This window comes from Lemur catta, chromosome 2, assembly GCF_020740605.2.
Source record: "Lemur catta isolate mLemCat1 chromosome 2, mLemCat1.pri, whole genome shotgun sequence".
Classification (NCBI taxonomy): Eukaryota; Metazoa; Chordata; class Mammalia; order Primates; family Lemuridae; genus Lemur; species Lemur catta.
The window spans coordinates 26,593,194-26,608,068 of NC_059129.1; the positions used below are offsets into that span (position 1 = coordinate 26,593,194).

A 14,875-nucleotide genomic window follows, 5' to 3' on the forward strand; every position below is an offset into this window, starting at 1 on the left:
CCCTCCAGGAGGACTGTGGGTCCAGAGGCCACCACCAACTAGCTGTGTGCCCCGACTGACCCCTCCCCTTCAGGGCCTCAGTTTCCCCATCTGTAATCTCTCAGCCTAGGCTCTGTTCTCACTGTGACTCCTCTTCTCCCCCCTGCAGGGCTCCTGGGGCCGCCAGGACCCCGCGGGCTTCCTGGGGAGATGGGGCGCCCTGGCCCCCCGGGGCCCCCGGGCCCAGCAGGCAGCCCAGGCCCCTCGCCAAGCGGCCCCCAAGGCGCCCTCTACTCCCTGCAGCCGCCTACAGGCAGAGACGGTGAGTCCCGCGCTTGCCGGGCGGCGGGCAGGGCTGAGCCCGGCTGTCTCCGGGGGTGGGGGGGGTGGGGGGCTGCCTCGGAGGATCTCTGGGGAAGCCGAATGCCAGCGATGGGGACAGAGTCGGCCTGAGAGTGAGGCTGAGGGTCCCTGGGGCGTGGGGGGATGGTGCTGGCCTCAGCCCTGCTCTTGGCCCCAGAGTGGCCTGTCCCTGCCTTGCTAGTCATGCAGCAGGGCTAACTGAGCACCTGCCGTGCACCGGGCACAGGGCTTTTTAGTCAGTGGGGATGCAGCAGGGAGCGACGTCCGCGCCCATGTGGGGAGGTGGGGCAGGGGGCCCAGAGGGTGGACAGGACCAGGACTCTGGGTCCAAGGGACAGGGAGGCCCGGGTGGGCTGGGCAGAGGAGCCTGTGGGAACATCATTTTTGGTTAAGTGTCCTGGGCAATTGGGGAGGGCAGTAAGGGGACGGTGACAGGATCAACTTTAACTTCTGAGAAGGGAGGATGGCTTAGTGGGCATCCTGGGCACTGTGGTGGGGTGGCAGGGGGACGGTTTGGTTCGCTGTCAGAGAAACCCGAGCCCCGCTTTTGCTGTGGCTTCTGCCCTCCCAGGCAACATAGCCTTCCTCTGAGCATTGAGATCTCCTGAATCCCGCCGTCCTGCTCCCAGCCTCAGTTTCCCCATCTGTAGAGTAGAGATGGTTCCGCTCCCTGATGGAGCCGCTCTAGAGACTGAGACACAGCCCCAGCCAGTGCCTATGCCGGGAGGGCGGGACTCATTGCCGAGCGGGCTGGGTCCTGGCCGCCCTTGGTGGGGACGAGGGCCGGGCCAGGACGGGGGCAGGGCCGGGGGAGGAGCGAGCGCTAACTCACTGTCTGCAGACTCGGTTTCCCCGCCTGTGCAGTGGCGCAGGGAAGCTCTGTGGGCAGGGAGGGGACAGATGATGTTCGAGAATGTGAAGTGCCTTGGAGGGGGGTCTCAGAGGACAGTAACCTGCACCGCTGGGCCACAAGGACCGACTGTGGGCTCCAGCCTGCCCTGGTCTGGGCACGGTGTCCTGCATCCGGCCCTGCCCACTGCCATCGAGCCCCGCTCAGACAGGACGCTCCTTCCTGCAGCTTTAGGGTCCTCAAGAGACGCGGCCGTCCTGGAGGGCTGGGGCGAGCGTTTGGGAACAGTGTGGATTAGCAAAGGTTGGGTCGCAGCAGGGACTGTGCACCCAGCGGGAGGCCTGTCAGCCCGTGGTGAGGTTTCTGCATGTGGAGGGCGAAGCGGAGCAGCCTCCCCACCCCAGACAGTGCTCAGTGCTGAGTGCTCGGGGCTCAGTGCTGAGTGCTTGGGGCTCAGTGTTCAGGGCTCAGTGCTCAGTGCTCAGTGTTCAGGGCTCAGGGCTCAGTGCTCAGGGATCAGTGCTTGGGGCTCAGTGCTCAGGGCTCAGTGCTCAGTGTTCAGGGCTCAGGGCTCAGTGCTCAGGGATCAGTGCTTGGGGCTCAGTGCTCAGGGCTCAGGGCTCGGGGATCAGTACTCAGTGCTCGGGGCTCAGTGCTCAGGGCTCGGTGCTCAGTGCTCAGTGCTCAGGGCTCGGTGCTCAGTGCTCAGTGCTCAGGGCTCGGTGCTCAGGGCTCAGTGCTCAGGGCCACCCTCCCAGCACTGCCGGCTCTGCCCTGCCAGACGACTGGCCACTCTGTTCTTTCCACAGATGGAGACTCACGGCTGGCATCTGCCATTGTGGACACAGTGCTGGCGGGTGTCCCAGGGCCCCGGGGTCCCCCCGGCCCACCAGGTAAGTAGACAGGGCAGCAGCACAGCCGGGCCCAGATGGAAGACCCCCAGGGCTTGGCCCAAGCCTAGGGGCCGCAAGGGGGCTGGGGGCCGGGTGGGGCCCATAGCTTCGGGACAGTGCTGGGATCTGGTTCTGCCCCAATCTGCCGTGTGGCTTGAGGTGAAGCCCCTCACTTCTCAGTGGCAGCACCCCCAGGGACTCGACACACAAACCCCAAGTGATTCTGCCCCAGGGTGTCCTTGCATGGGCCAGAGTGGGACACACAGCCGGGTACAGGGAGGCCCAGGCAAGGGGGTGCGGGGTCAGCATGGGGGTTCAGGAACTGCTGGGGCAGGTGGACGAGAGGCAGGAGGCCCGGGGCCCCTGGGGCAGAAACCAAGGGCCCTGCGCAGGGCTGGCCCTGGGGCTCGGTGGGGTGGGAACCCGCTCTCAGGCCTGGCCTGGGCCCCATCCTCCGGGGACCCCACTGGGGGAGGAGTGTGGCCTGGGGCCAGCTCACCACGTGCCCTGCCCTGCCCGGGAAAGCCCCGTCACTCACTCCTTGTCACTCATCCACTCTGCTGTGCTTTGGGGCACCTGCTACCGCACGTGCTGGGCAGTGTTCTAGGTTCCTGAGACGCTTGGGTAATCAGAGCAAAGGTCCCTGTCATTGTGGAACTACCATCCCACGGAGGACGGCAAGCCACGCACGGACACCATAAATAAGTAACTTGGGTGGGATCTGAGACAGTGACAAGTGAGGAGCCGGCTGGCGGGCACTGGGGCGGGTGGGGGGGGGGGCCTCGGCACAGCGAGACATTTGAGCCGATGCTCCAAGCAGGAAAGGGGCTGAGCTGGGGGCACCTGGAGCCTCCGGGTGACCCGCCAGGTCTCAGGAGCACTCAGACTGGAGGAGGGTGTGTAACACCGAGTCCTGACACGTGCGCCCTGGGGTGCCCTTCCCCACGTGTCCCCAGGTCTGGGAGTGGGGCCACGCTGGCACAGCCCAGCAGGGGCTCCCCGCAGCCCGGGAGGCACAGGCCTGTGCAGGGCCACTAGGGACAGAGGCCTCACTCCTCCCGGCGTGCCAGACATTAGTCATGAGCCGCCCTGCCCATGCTGGGCACACGAGACCCAGCCTGACCCTCTGGGCACTCCATGGCCCATGGGGGAGACAGACGTGTATAGCGCGGTGGCCGTGGGTGGTGGCTGGTCTATGTCAGGGGGTTGCCTAGAGGTGGGGTGGGAGGAGGTGCTGGGAAGGCTTCCTGGAGGAGGTGACACTCAGCCTAAGACTAGTGGGAAAGAGTTTGCTGGGAGCGTGGAGCGGGGAGGGAAGCTCCAGGAGGAGGAACAGCATTGGCAAAGACACGAAGCAGAACTTCCCAGGAGGGTACCTGGGGGGGTGAGGGTGGGAAGGGGCCGGGCTGAGGACTTCGGGATCCCTGAGAGGGCCCTGCCAGGTTTGTGTTTTGAAAGCTCGCTCTGCGTGGCTGCGTGGAGGTCAGATGGGCAGGAGGGGTGGGCTCGGAGGGGGTCGGGTCCCAGGCCTGAGGTGGGTGGGGTGGAGCCGAGGGATTTGCCAGGGGCCTGGCTGGCTGGGGGGCGGGCACAGTCTGGCCCGCCACCCTAGCTGGTCTCCTAGGTCTCACGGATGAGGCCGGGGGGTGGGGGGAGCAGGCAGAGGTGCAGGAGCCATGGGAGGGGGTGGGTGGAGGGAGGGCTCTGGGCTCCCAGGATTGGGGGCCTGGGGAGTGTGTGACCCCACCACACGCAAACCTTCATTTGCTGCCCAAGGACAGGCCCAGGGCAGCTGGGGGACAGAAGGCTGGGAATGGCTCCCCCAGAGCTGACGGGGGGCGGTGGGCATCTCTGGCCCCAGGTGAACATCTGTGACTCTGCCCACAGGTCCCCCAGGACCGCGCGGTCCCCCGGGACCCCCAGGAGCACCTGGCTCCCAGGTGAGGACTTTGCCGTCTCTGGAGTGGCTTGAGGGCAAGGTAGGTGGGGGGTTCTGGTTCTGTTAGCGGCAGTGCCCCTTGCTGCCCACTCGCTCCGTGCCAGGGAGGTGTTAGCAGCACCTCCATTTCACAGATGGGCTAGCTGAGTCCCAGAGAGGCCAGGTGTTGCCCGAGGTCACACAGAGGGTGTGGGCAGAGCTGGGCCAGGTCACTCAGTGTCCGCCTCAGCCTCTCCCTCGTCCCTGAGAATCGCCCGTGGGGAGGGGGAGGCAGCCCAGACCCCAGCCTTGCTCTGCCTCCCCAGCTGTGTGGCCCGTCAGGCCCAGAGGGGACAGCGGGGGTGGCGGGGTGCGGGGAGAGCAGGTGCAAAGGCCCTGGGGCAGGGAATGAGCAAAGGATCGTGGTGTGGGCTGAGGTGCAGAGGGCAAGGCCTGACCTCTGGGCCCAAGTGTGGGCTCTTGTAACCACAAGGGAGCCCCTTGAGTTCCAGGGAGGATTTCCGTCTTTAAAAGGCCCCCTGGCTCTCATGGGGGATGGAAGGTGGGAGAGGGGAGGAGGCTGGAGACCAGCAGGGGTCCCGGCACCCGCCGTGGACGGGGCAGAGTGAAGAGAGTGGGCTGGAACAGGTCTGGCTGACGGCGACACTTGGCGGGAGGGGCAGGGCAGGCTCTGGGTTCACTCCCATGGGTCTGCGGGGACCAGCTGGGAGCACCGGGGAGCCATTCCCCGAGGAGGGAAGGCTTCGGGGTGGGGGTCACTTTGCGGAGAGGCAGAGCGGGCGCCTTGTGGTCAGCTGGGTGGAGATGTCAGAGGACGGCCAGACACAGGGGCCGTCGCCATCATCACAACTCATGCCCTGCAAGTGCTTGACTGTCTGTCCCCTTCTCCGTGTGACAGCCGTACTTGGCATCGTCCCACTTTACAGGTTGGAAGACTGAGGCTCAGCTGAGGCCCAGGGCCACACACCAGCCCCAGGTGGCTCCGGGACTGGAGGCCCTGGAGTCTGGCTTTCCTGTTCCCGCTGGGCCACCCTCCTCCCGTCCTCTTCCTCAGACCCAGAGCGCAGTGGGGGGTGGGGGCTGGGGGCTGGGCGGGCGCAGGTGGCACCACACGGGCTTGTCTGTTCCTGCAGGGCCTGGCGGGAGAGCGGGCCGCCGTGGGGCCGTCTGTAAGTCTGTCTGTGCGTTTGGGCCCGGTGGGTGGGGGCCTGTCCGGGGTGGCCCTGCCTGGGCTCCGGCTCCCGGGAGTGGTGAGCAGGGCCTGAGATGGCTCCTGTCGGGGTGAGCGGGGCAGGAGGGCAGCAACCTCAGGACGTGGGGGGGAGCCCCAAGTCTCCTCCAGAGCGCCTGGAGCCCCGGCGGATGCGTGCTGTGACCTGGGCCCTGGGTTAATGTGCTGTGTTGCCTGGGGCCACAGGTTAACGTGCTGTGTGACCCGGAAAGTCCCTTCCCTTCTCTGAACCTCCCAGAAATAAGAGGCTTAGACAGCTGGCCTCTAATTGCCCTTCTCGGAAACAAGAATTTATGAGTCTCAACTCCTGCCTCCAAGGCCAAGGATGCAGGCACTTCCCTCGCGCCCAAGCCTTACTCCAGGTGCAGGGGGCGGGGGAGGAGGAATAGATCCTTGCTGAGCGCGTACTGTGTGCCGGCCACCGTGGAGGTACCTTTTGCCTCCACAGTATACTTAAGCTTCACAGCGACCCAGCGAGACCACACTTCATTATCTCCATTTGCCAGAACCGGCAGCTAAGGCTCAGAGAGGTTAAGTAACTTGCCCAAAGTCACACAGCGGGGCAGCAGTAGAGCTGGGATTTGACCCGGGAGTGTCAGCCTCATCCTGCCCCTTCCCATGCTTCTGTCTCCCGACGGTAACAACATGGTGACCACTTCGATGGCACTTCTAGCTGCAAGGCTGTGGTCTAAGCTCATTGTCAATGTCGATTTCCTTAATCCTCCTAGTAATTCTCTGAGATAGGTACTATCACTACCCTCATTTTAGAGGTGAGCAAACGAAGGCCCAGAGAGGTAGAGACTTGCTCAAGGTCACACCGTAGTAGCCTCTTCTGCCCCAGAAGCGTATGAAGCCCCTAAAGCTGACCCCAGACGCTTCCCCGTGCCCGGCTGTGCAGGGTGTGCCCTGGGGCTGCGGCCTCCCCTGCTCTGCCCACCCAAGGGCAGGCGCCCAGCCTGCTCCTGACTCCCCACAGGCCCCCACGAGGGTGGAGAGGTGCCCCCCACGCCGTGCCAGGTGTTGACTGCGTGACTTCCTTCCTAGGGTGAGCCCGGCGTGAAGGGGGAGGAGGGGGAGAAAGCCGCTGCCCCAGAGGTAACTGTGCCACGAGGGCCGCAGGGGGAGGGTGGGTGCCCCGCGGACCTGTGCCGGCCCCGCACAGTCCCTGTCCTGGAACGCTCACAGCGCAGTCGGGGAGACTTCGTGAAGGTGGCTGGGTGGGGGTGCCCAGGTGGGGTGGGCTGTCGGGGCTCGGTGGGCCACCTGTGCAGCGGGAGGGGCGAGATTGGGGCCGGGAGACCTCCGGGAGGTCCTTGCAGGACCAGAGAAGGGGAAGAGGCTGGCACCCGGGCAGCCAGGGTGGGCGCAGGAGGCAGCGAGGAGGAAGTGAGGCCTGAGCCCAGGTGCACGTGTTACTCACGACGGGACTCTGAGAGGTCACTGTGACTCCGTCCCCACCACGTTCCATAAGAAGAGCATCCCGTGGCTCAGGGACAGGAGGCTCGGCTGGGTCCCTGACAGAGGGGCCTGGAGCCCCCGCTCCGTCCCCGTCCCAGACGCTGTGCACGGCTCGGCTGTGCAGGGCTCCCGTCGCCCTTGGGTTCCTGGCGGGGAGACCTCTCCCCTGTGACCCAGGAGGGTGCTGTTTGGTTTCCTTTTGTTTAGTTTTGAGCCAAATTAATCTGCATGTGAGACAGATCTGCCATGTTACAGCAGCAAAAGGCAGCATTTTGCTGCCACCTCCCAGGGCTGGGCCACCAGCCGGGGACAGTGGCCTTGTCTCTCCACCGTCACTTTTCTTTTCAAAGTGGTCTTGACACCTGTCTTCTTGAGAAGTCAGCGCCCCGCCTTGGCTCATTCACGCGTCTCCACGCACAAGGTCCTTGGTCCCAGGAACGCAGGCTCTGTCACCGCGCCAGCCTGTCCCCAGCACCGTCTGGGGCGGCGGCTCAACCTGCTCTTCCTTGCCTGGTGCGGCCACACCTGGCCTGTCCCCGGCCTGCTCTGCAGCGTTAACGTGGCAGAGAGCTCTCAGCTGGGCAGCCAGGAAGGAAGCGAGAAAGCACCTGCCCCAAGGCCCTGTGTCGGGTGCCCTGCCCTCGTTAGGGTATTTTCTGGAAACAGGACGCCCAGGGGAAGCAGCCAGGCAGCCACGTCCAGGCTGTGTGGTCCTCTGTGCTTTGGGCTCCTTGTCTGTGAACATGGGTCTGAAGCTCAGCCTCTGGGACGCTATCCGCGGTGGCGGTGGGGACGGGTGGGAAGAGGCAGGGGTGGGGGCTGCGGTGGGACGGCCCTGACCCCTCCCTGCGGCCCGCCCTGACCCTGGCCACCCCCCCTCCCCGCCAGGGCGAGGGGGTGCAGCAGCTGCGAGAGGCGCTGAAGATCCTGGCAGAGCGAGTCCTCATCCTGGAGCACATGATCGGGATCCACGGTGAGCAGTGACCAGGGCCACCGAGCTGGGACCCTCCCTCCCCTCCCCTGCCCACCCCTGCTTCCTCGCGGCTCCAGCCTCCCTGCCCCCGCGAGCCTCCACTTGGCCGCCAGACAGTCTTTGCCAAAACCCAGGCCGATGCTGCCCCTCCGCTGCTCAGGGACCCCAGTGGGTCCCAGCTGCCTTTGACTCCCGGGTGCATCAGCCCAGCTCCCCAGGCCCTCCCCGCATGGCCCTGTGGGGGGCGGCACCTCCCACCCCCACACTTTTGCTCAGGCCAGGCGCTCTGCCCCAGGAGCACTGACTCCCACCCGGGACCAGCTCAGAGATCTCTGCCGCTGCAAAGCCATCCCTGAGCCCCGCTCTGTCCCCGCGGTGCTCCAAGGGGCCTGCCGCTCCATGATGGGGTGGGGTTTCCACGTCCCTCCCTGGCCCACGGGGAGCCCCTGTGCAGGGTGGCGAGTGGCGCCTCTGCAGGGCTGGAGCTCAGCAGGCTGGATGGTGGGCGGATGGGTGAAGGGACAGGTGAGTGGCGGGAGGCATGGACAGGGGTGAACCAATGCGTGAGGGCCCGAAGCCCGCTGCTGCTTTGCCTCATCCGCGCTGGACAAGGGCTTCTGTCCCCTGCCAGGGACGGGGGCAGAGGTGCTCCGAGTGCCCGCACGCTCTTTCTAGAGCCACCCCTGCTCTCCCTCCAGATCCCCTGGCCTCCCCCGAGGGGGGCTCCGGCCAGGACGCCACCCTGAGAGCCAACCTCAAGATGAAGCGGGGCGGCCCCCACCCCGATGGCGTCCTCGCTGCCCTGCTTGGCCCCGACCCCGGGCAGAAGAGCGCAGAGCGGGCTGGTGGCCGGCAGTGAGAGCCCAGCTCCCCGGATAGGCCCCCCTGTGGCTGGAGACGCGGCCCCGGAGGCCTGAGCTGCTGCTGGTTCCTGAAGGCGCCCCAGGGGGCCTGGGCTGCAGACTCGGACCGCTGTGGGGACACTGGCTCCTGGGGCCCGAGGGCCTTGGGGACAGACGGTGCCTCCAGGGGCAGGGTCCAGAGGGGACCAGCACCCTTGACGGAGGCCCGTCCTCCCCCACCCCCCACTCCCTGCTGGACACGGGGTCTGGGTGGGCTGGGGGTGAGGGTGAGAATAATCCTAATACTCCTCATTTACTGAGTCCCTGTGACGTCTGGGCCTCTCCAAGGAGCTCTCCCTGTGTCGTCCCATTTAACCCGTAGGAGGTAGGCTCACTGTCCCCACTTTACACGGAGGGCCGAGGCTCAGAGGGTACCAATACCCACCTGCGGCCACTGGCTCATGGATGGCTGGGGCAGGATTTGAACCCAGGGCCCTCAGCTCCTGAAGCTGGTGCTCTCTGCCCTGCCGGGCTCCCCTCTTCATGAGGAAACCCAGACGGGAGGGCGCAGGGCCAGCTGGGAGGATGGCGGGGCCCTGCACGGCCCACAGAGCCCTGGGCCTCCCTTCGCCGGCCCCCTCCCCGGGGTTTGGGGTCTGCTCCTCGGGCTGGGGGCGGCCTGGCCTGTACCTGCTCTCAGAGGCCAGGGAGACCCAGAATACACCACTGACAGTCACATGGACTTGGGGACTGTGACAGAGCAGTACTGGGCATGCAGGGCCCCCAGACCAGATTGGCATCCCCCACTGTGACCCCCAGTCTCACTGAGCCCACCCCCGAGCCAGAGGAGGGGGCACTTCATGGGACTGTCCCTCAGGGTGGGACTTGCAGCCCAGGCCCCTTGCAGCCTCCCTGGGGAACCCGTAGGATCTGCCTGCTGGCTCAGACCGCAGCCCTCCTGTGACCGGCTGGGCCCTGGTGTCACCCTCCTGCCGGGCCAGGACCCGGTGCTCAGTGACAGCAGCAAACTCAGAGAATCAAAGGTGCTGGCGCCACCCTGGGGCACGTGTCCCCTCATGGCAGGAGTGACTGTCCCCGGCGCTCTTGGTGCTCTTGGGAGGCTGTGGCCTGGTCCCTCTGGGCCCCAGTCGCCTCTCCCAGCCCTCAAGGCCCCGATGGCCCCTCCTGAGGCAGGTCTGGAGGGGAGGCCGGAGGCGGCAGGACCTCTGACCGGCACCGCCAGCCTGTGGCGCTGTTACCGTATCTGACAATAAAGGTGCTGTCCCCACCGTGGGTCTGTCTGTGTGGCGGCAGCAGTGCCCGAGGCTGGGCTGTGTCCCGTGGGCCGGGTGCCAGGAAGCCCGTGGGCAGCTCTGGCGAGGCCTGGGACTGCCACAAGGCCTCCGAGGGAAGGAGGCCCAGCTCTGCCTCCAGGGTCCGCCAGGGGCTGCGAGGAGGGCGAGGGCAGGCAGGGTGGCCCCTCAGAGGGTGCCCCACCTCCCACCTGCTGTGTCTAAGCTGGGCCTGGCCCCAGCTCTGCAGGAAGAGGGGGCGAGCTGGGGAGGCCTCTGCCCAGGCCGGGGGTCAGCGACATACTCCCCCCACCCCTGCGACCCCAGGGAAGCCCATATCCTCTGATGACAAGCCTACGATGACACACTCAGTCCTGGGTGGCCTTTGTAGGGGTTAAGCACCTGCTCCGCCCCCCAGCGAGCGTTCTGGAAGGCAGAGCGGTGTTCAGACAAACCAAGGCCCAGGACGGCACTGCGGGGGGGCCAGGTGTGAGCAGAGGCTGGAGCCAGACGGGCAGCAGAGCAGACTGGGGTGGGTGCAGAGACAATTCTCACAGGACACTGAAGCAGCTGCCAGGTGCGTGCCCTTGGAGGACCCTGCCGCGGGAGGGGGAGGAAACTGACCCCCGAGGGACAGCAGGGGAGACAGGATCTCACAGTCTGGCCTCCCGGCTCCATCTGGCCGGTAGAATGATCTTTCTACAATGCAGGCCTAGCCGCGCTCCTCCACTGCTCGTGGATCTGCAGTGTCTCCCTTGTTCCTGGCCCAAGGCTGGGCTGTGCCACCTGCTGCTGTCATCAGAGCCCCTGTCCGGGCTGCACACGCAGCAGCTCTGGCCCAAGGAGCCAGCCAGGAGGTTTGCTCACTGCCGGCCCCGCCTGCCCAGCCTGTGGGTGCTGGTTCCCCAGGCACACGGTGGCGCTAAGTGCCTGCAGGACACGGGAGAGCTGCTGGGTGCCTTCGGGCACTTACAGCCCCAAGGGGACCCCAGCCCTTGGCTTTGTATAAACTCCTGAGACACCTTAGCTCCTCTGACCCCTGCAGCCAAAGAGACAGGCCAGGCCCCTCTGGTTCTGTCGTGCACCACGTGGGCCTTTGCACGCATGCGGGGACACCCTCGCCTGCACCTCCAAGTTCAGCGTCCAGGGCTCAGACTCAGAACATGAAGCAAAACACCAGAGCTCCGCTAGGATGCTGCAGGCCTGGGCTCCAGACAGCTTCCTCTGGCCGGAGTGGCCCTGTCCCCACATGCCCCGGGGAAAGGGATGCGCCAAGGTCAGCCTGAGCCAGGTGGGGCTCCCAGGTCCCCTCCTGGCACAGCTGAGCTCTGAGCACCCGAGCAGGGGCAGGGCTGGCCGGACCTGTCACTGCCTGGACAGCCCTGAGCTCCCCCTGGGCATCTGCCCAGACACCCATGGGGCTGAGGAGGGAGAATTAGCACCGGCCCCCCCCCCCATTTCTCACCCCGCCCCACCCCACCCATCTTGGCCAGCCCAGATGTGCTGTCCCCCACCTCCTCCAGCCCCCTCTGCTCTGCACCCTCCGGTCACCCCCTGCAGGGCACCACCTGGGGGTGTGGCCGCCTCCCTCTGCAGTGCTGCCTCCTGCACGCCCCGTCCTGTGCCCAGAGATTCTTCTGAAACACCAGCTGGCTCCAGCCTCTGCTGGACATGCTTGCACACGTGCAAGTGTGCAAATGTATTACCAGTATGTGTACACGCATGTGCACGTGTGTACTTGAGTATGCGTGTGTGCACGTGCATGTGCACTGTTACGTTTACTATAGTGCACACTCATGTGCACGTGTGTGGCAGAGAAGGGGCTGACACCACTTCAGTATCCCCTTCCCTTCTGGGCCCCCTGCCCTGGGGTCCGGAGATGAGTCCAGCCACGGTCCTCATTGCCCCCAAGGCCCTGGTCTGTGGCTCTGTGGGACCCTTTTGTCCTCACCCCCTCAGCCCAGCTGAGCCCCGAGGCAGAGCGAGACTTCAGGCTGGAGCAGGACCCTGCCTCGGCCCCCTATCCCCTGCGCTGTGTAGGAGGGGGCCCCCAGTGGCGCATGCTCTTCTCAGTCTGTCCCTGGCATGTCCCAAAGACCCACAAGGGGCGACTGTCCCACTACAGTGGCAGGAACACCCTGACTGTAGCCCTGGGCCCCAGCCAGGGACAGTCAAGGTACCACTGGGGTCCCCCAGGTCCAGCCCTCACCCCTGTGGATCCAAAGGGTGACCCAGCTGCCCTGTCTTTCCCCCATTGGCTGTGAGTGTCCTGTGTGCAGGGTCACATCTGTGGCCCCAGCACCCAGCTCCGGGCCTGGTGCGGTACAGAGGCACCGCCACAGTGCACCCTAGCACGTGGCAGGACATTCACAGTGGAAGAGGGGCCCCCCTCCAGCCCCCAGGGCCAGTGACAAGGGTGTGAGCAGGGCGGGAGCCCAGGCTGGCCCACGTCAGAACAGAAGCCCCCTCCCCACTCCCCACATCTGCAGTCCCAACCCGCCTCTGAGGCCTGTTTTACGGATTATAAAAAGAGAATTTCATGAGGTTTTCAATTAATTGAATTCCAGGGCGATTTATTTCCAATGTTATTAATAAATTCTAATGCCACCTATAACTTTCAATTGCCAGTTAATTAAGTTGCCATCGGTGCATTGTAAAAGGCAAATTAAATACTTTTTCAGGCAGGGGCTGGTAAAACTGATGAGCCAGTGTGTCCCGAAGGAGATGGCCGGGGTCACACGTCCCAGCACAGCTGGTGGGCGAGTGGCTGGGATGAGTGACAACCGTTCTCTGTGTGCGCATCACAGAACCTGCTCCAGACCCTCAGATACCTGGGTTGATGCTGTTTCCATTCAAGACAGACAAAACGAAGAGGACTGTGCGGTTAACTCTGCGTCAACTTGACTGGGCCATGGGGTGCCCAGACGTTTAGTCAACCACGAATCCAGAGTGTCTGGGTGAGGTTAGCATTTGAATGGGTGGGCTCAGGAAGGCAGGTGGCCGTCCCCTGTGTGGGTGGCTTCATTCAATCCACTGAAGGCCTGTACAGAGCAAAAACGCGGGCTGGCAGGGGACTCCTGCCTGACGGCTTGAACTGGGACGTGGGCTTTTTCCTGCCTTTGGAGTCCGGCTGAGACGTTGGCTCTGGGTGGGTCTTGAGCCTGCTGGCTTTGGGACCAGAACTTACACCATCAGCTCTCCTGGGTCACTGGCTTGCCAACCGCAGATCTTGGCACCTCTCGGCCTGCATAACTGTGTGAGCCAATTCCTCTTATTTAATAAATCTTTCTCCCCCAACCTGTACATGTATGTGCACACACACACACACACACACACACACACACACCCTGTTGGTTCCGTGTCTCTGCAGAAACCTAATACAGGTCCCGAGTGAGAATGTGGGACAACAGCCCTGGCTCCGACACCACCGGCTGAGTGGCTGTGCTAAAAATGACTAGAAACTGTCATTTCTTAGGTTGCAGTAAGAAGTGACCGCACATCTGGTGGCTTATGACAGGCTTTTTCTCCAGCCTCAAGGTGCGGGCAGGGTCGCGCTCCCTCTGCAGGCTCCGGGAGAAGCCACTCCTGGTCCTTTCCAGTGTCAGGTGGCCCCAGGCATCTCTCGGCTTGTGGCTGCTCCTCGGATCTCTGCCCCTGCTTCTGCATGGCCCCTCCTCTGTGCGTCTCTTCCACGGTAGATTTTAGAGCACTTTCATCACCGCCCCAAACCCTGAACGCTTTAGTAATACTAACGGAATCCTCCCATTTCCCCAGCCGGATGCGATTGCCAATCTGCCTTCTGTCTCTGTTGTCTCTGTTCTAGACACGTCGTAGAAATGGGATCATACAACACGTGGCCTTCTGTGACAGCTCCTTCCACTTAGCATAAGGCTTCAGGGCTCATCCGTGTTGCACATGTGTCAATGCGTCATTTGTTTCTCTTTATGGCTGAGTAGCAGCCTCCACTCTTATCCACCACAGTGACCGGTAAGGTCCCCGGCAGCTCTGAAAGTCCTTCTGTAGGATCAGCATGTTCTGGAAGTCTCAGTCCAACCGTAGGACTTGGGCACAGGGTCTCTCACCTCCCTCCCCAAAGTACCGTCCTCCCGCTCTGCGGATTCCTGGCACAAGAACTCCAGCGATGCCGGCACCGTGGGTGAACTAGGACGCCAGCCATGAGGCTGGATTACAGCCTCATTGGTCCCCACAGGGTCTCAATTTATGGGGGTATCTGGGTGATGACACAGAGAGGTAAGGCCACTGGAAGAAGAATGTATTACTTACATAGGAGTAGGGGGGCATGACACGCCACACCACGCCATGTTATGCAGGACCGTGGTGGCACTGCCCTGGAAGCCCCCAGAGGCCAACATCTGAGCCCACCTGGGGTGACTCACAGCACAGGTGGGAAGCTCTGATCTCAGGCAACAGCACCTGCACCTAAAGGATGCCCTTTGGTTTGTTCTGGAGTCTCCGTCTTCAGGGGACCATCTCAGCAGAGCCTCACTGAGCAGCTGACTTGGGGGCAGGGGCGGGAGCTGGTAAGCGTGCCCTTCCTGACCCGGGGCTTGCCTGTAGGGCCCAGTCCTGATGCAGCACTTTGCTGGCTGTGTGACGTTGAGAGGCACATACCCTCTCTGGTCTCACATCAGCACACTACAGGGTTTGGACTTTGTAGTCTGAGGGTTTCTGCCAAATGCTGTCCCCTCCCCAGGAATCACATGAGGAGTTGGCACAGCCACACCCTCTCCAAGATGTCTTCATGCACAGGGTCGGCTGCAGCCTGTGCACACCACAGGGCGTTTACTGTCTTGCATTTGCAAACACTCCTGGGCACTCCCCAGGCCTGGCATCCCAGGGGGTGCTGGGAATGCAGCAGCCCCCAGCAGGGGAGGGGACAGCCCATCTCGAGCCATCCCTCAGGGTGGACATAGCCTCATCGGGACCAGGTAACTGCACAGGCCCTGGCTTGTGCCCGGCCCACTGCCCAGCAGCACAGGGGAGATGGAGGATGCCCCGTGCTCTGCCCCACGCCTGCCCCGCCCAGCCCAGGCC

General features: G+C 64.0%; 1 protein-coding gene across 2 annotated transcripts in view; it reads left to right on the forward strand.

Moving 5' to 3' along the window:
- The window catches only part of COL26A1 (collagen type XXVI alpha 1 chain), a 139,931-nt gene extending 131,222 nt beyond the window's left edge, over positions 1–8,709 (forward strand). For both annotated transcript variants that reach the window (XM_045543036.1, XM_045543037.1), the window contains exons 7-13: positions 149–301; positions 2,002–2,085; positions 3,973–4,025; positions 5,158–5,193; positions 6,300–6,350; positions 7,602–7,686; positions 8,385–8,709. In XM_045543036.1, coding sequence (XP_045398992.1) covers positions 149–301; positions 2,002–2,085; positions 3,973–4,025; positions 5,158–5,193; positions 6,300–6,350; positions 7,602–7,686; positions 8,385–8,545 — 623 coding nt within the window. In that variant the 3' untranslated portion in view covers positions 8,546–8,709. The remainder of the gene's footprint in view (positions 1–148; positions 302–2,001; positions 2,086–3,972; positions 4,026–5,157; positions 5,194–6,299; positions 6,351–7,601; positions 7,687–8,384) is intronic.
- The last annotated feature ends 6,166 nt before the right edge of the window (positions 8,710–14,875 follow it).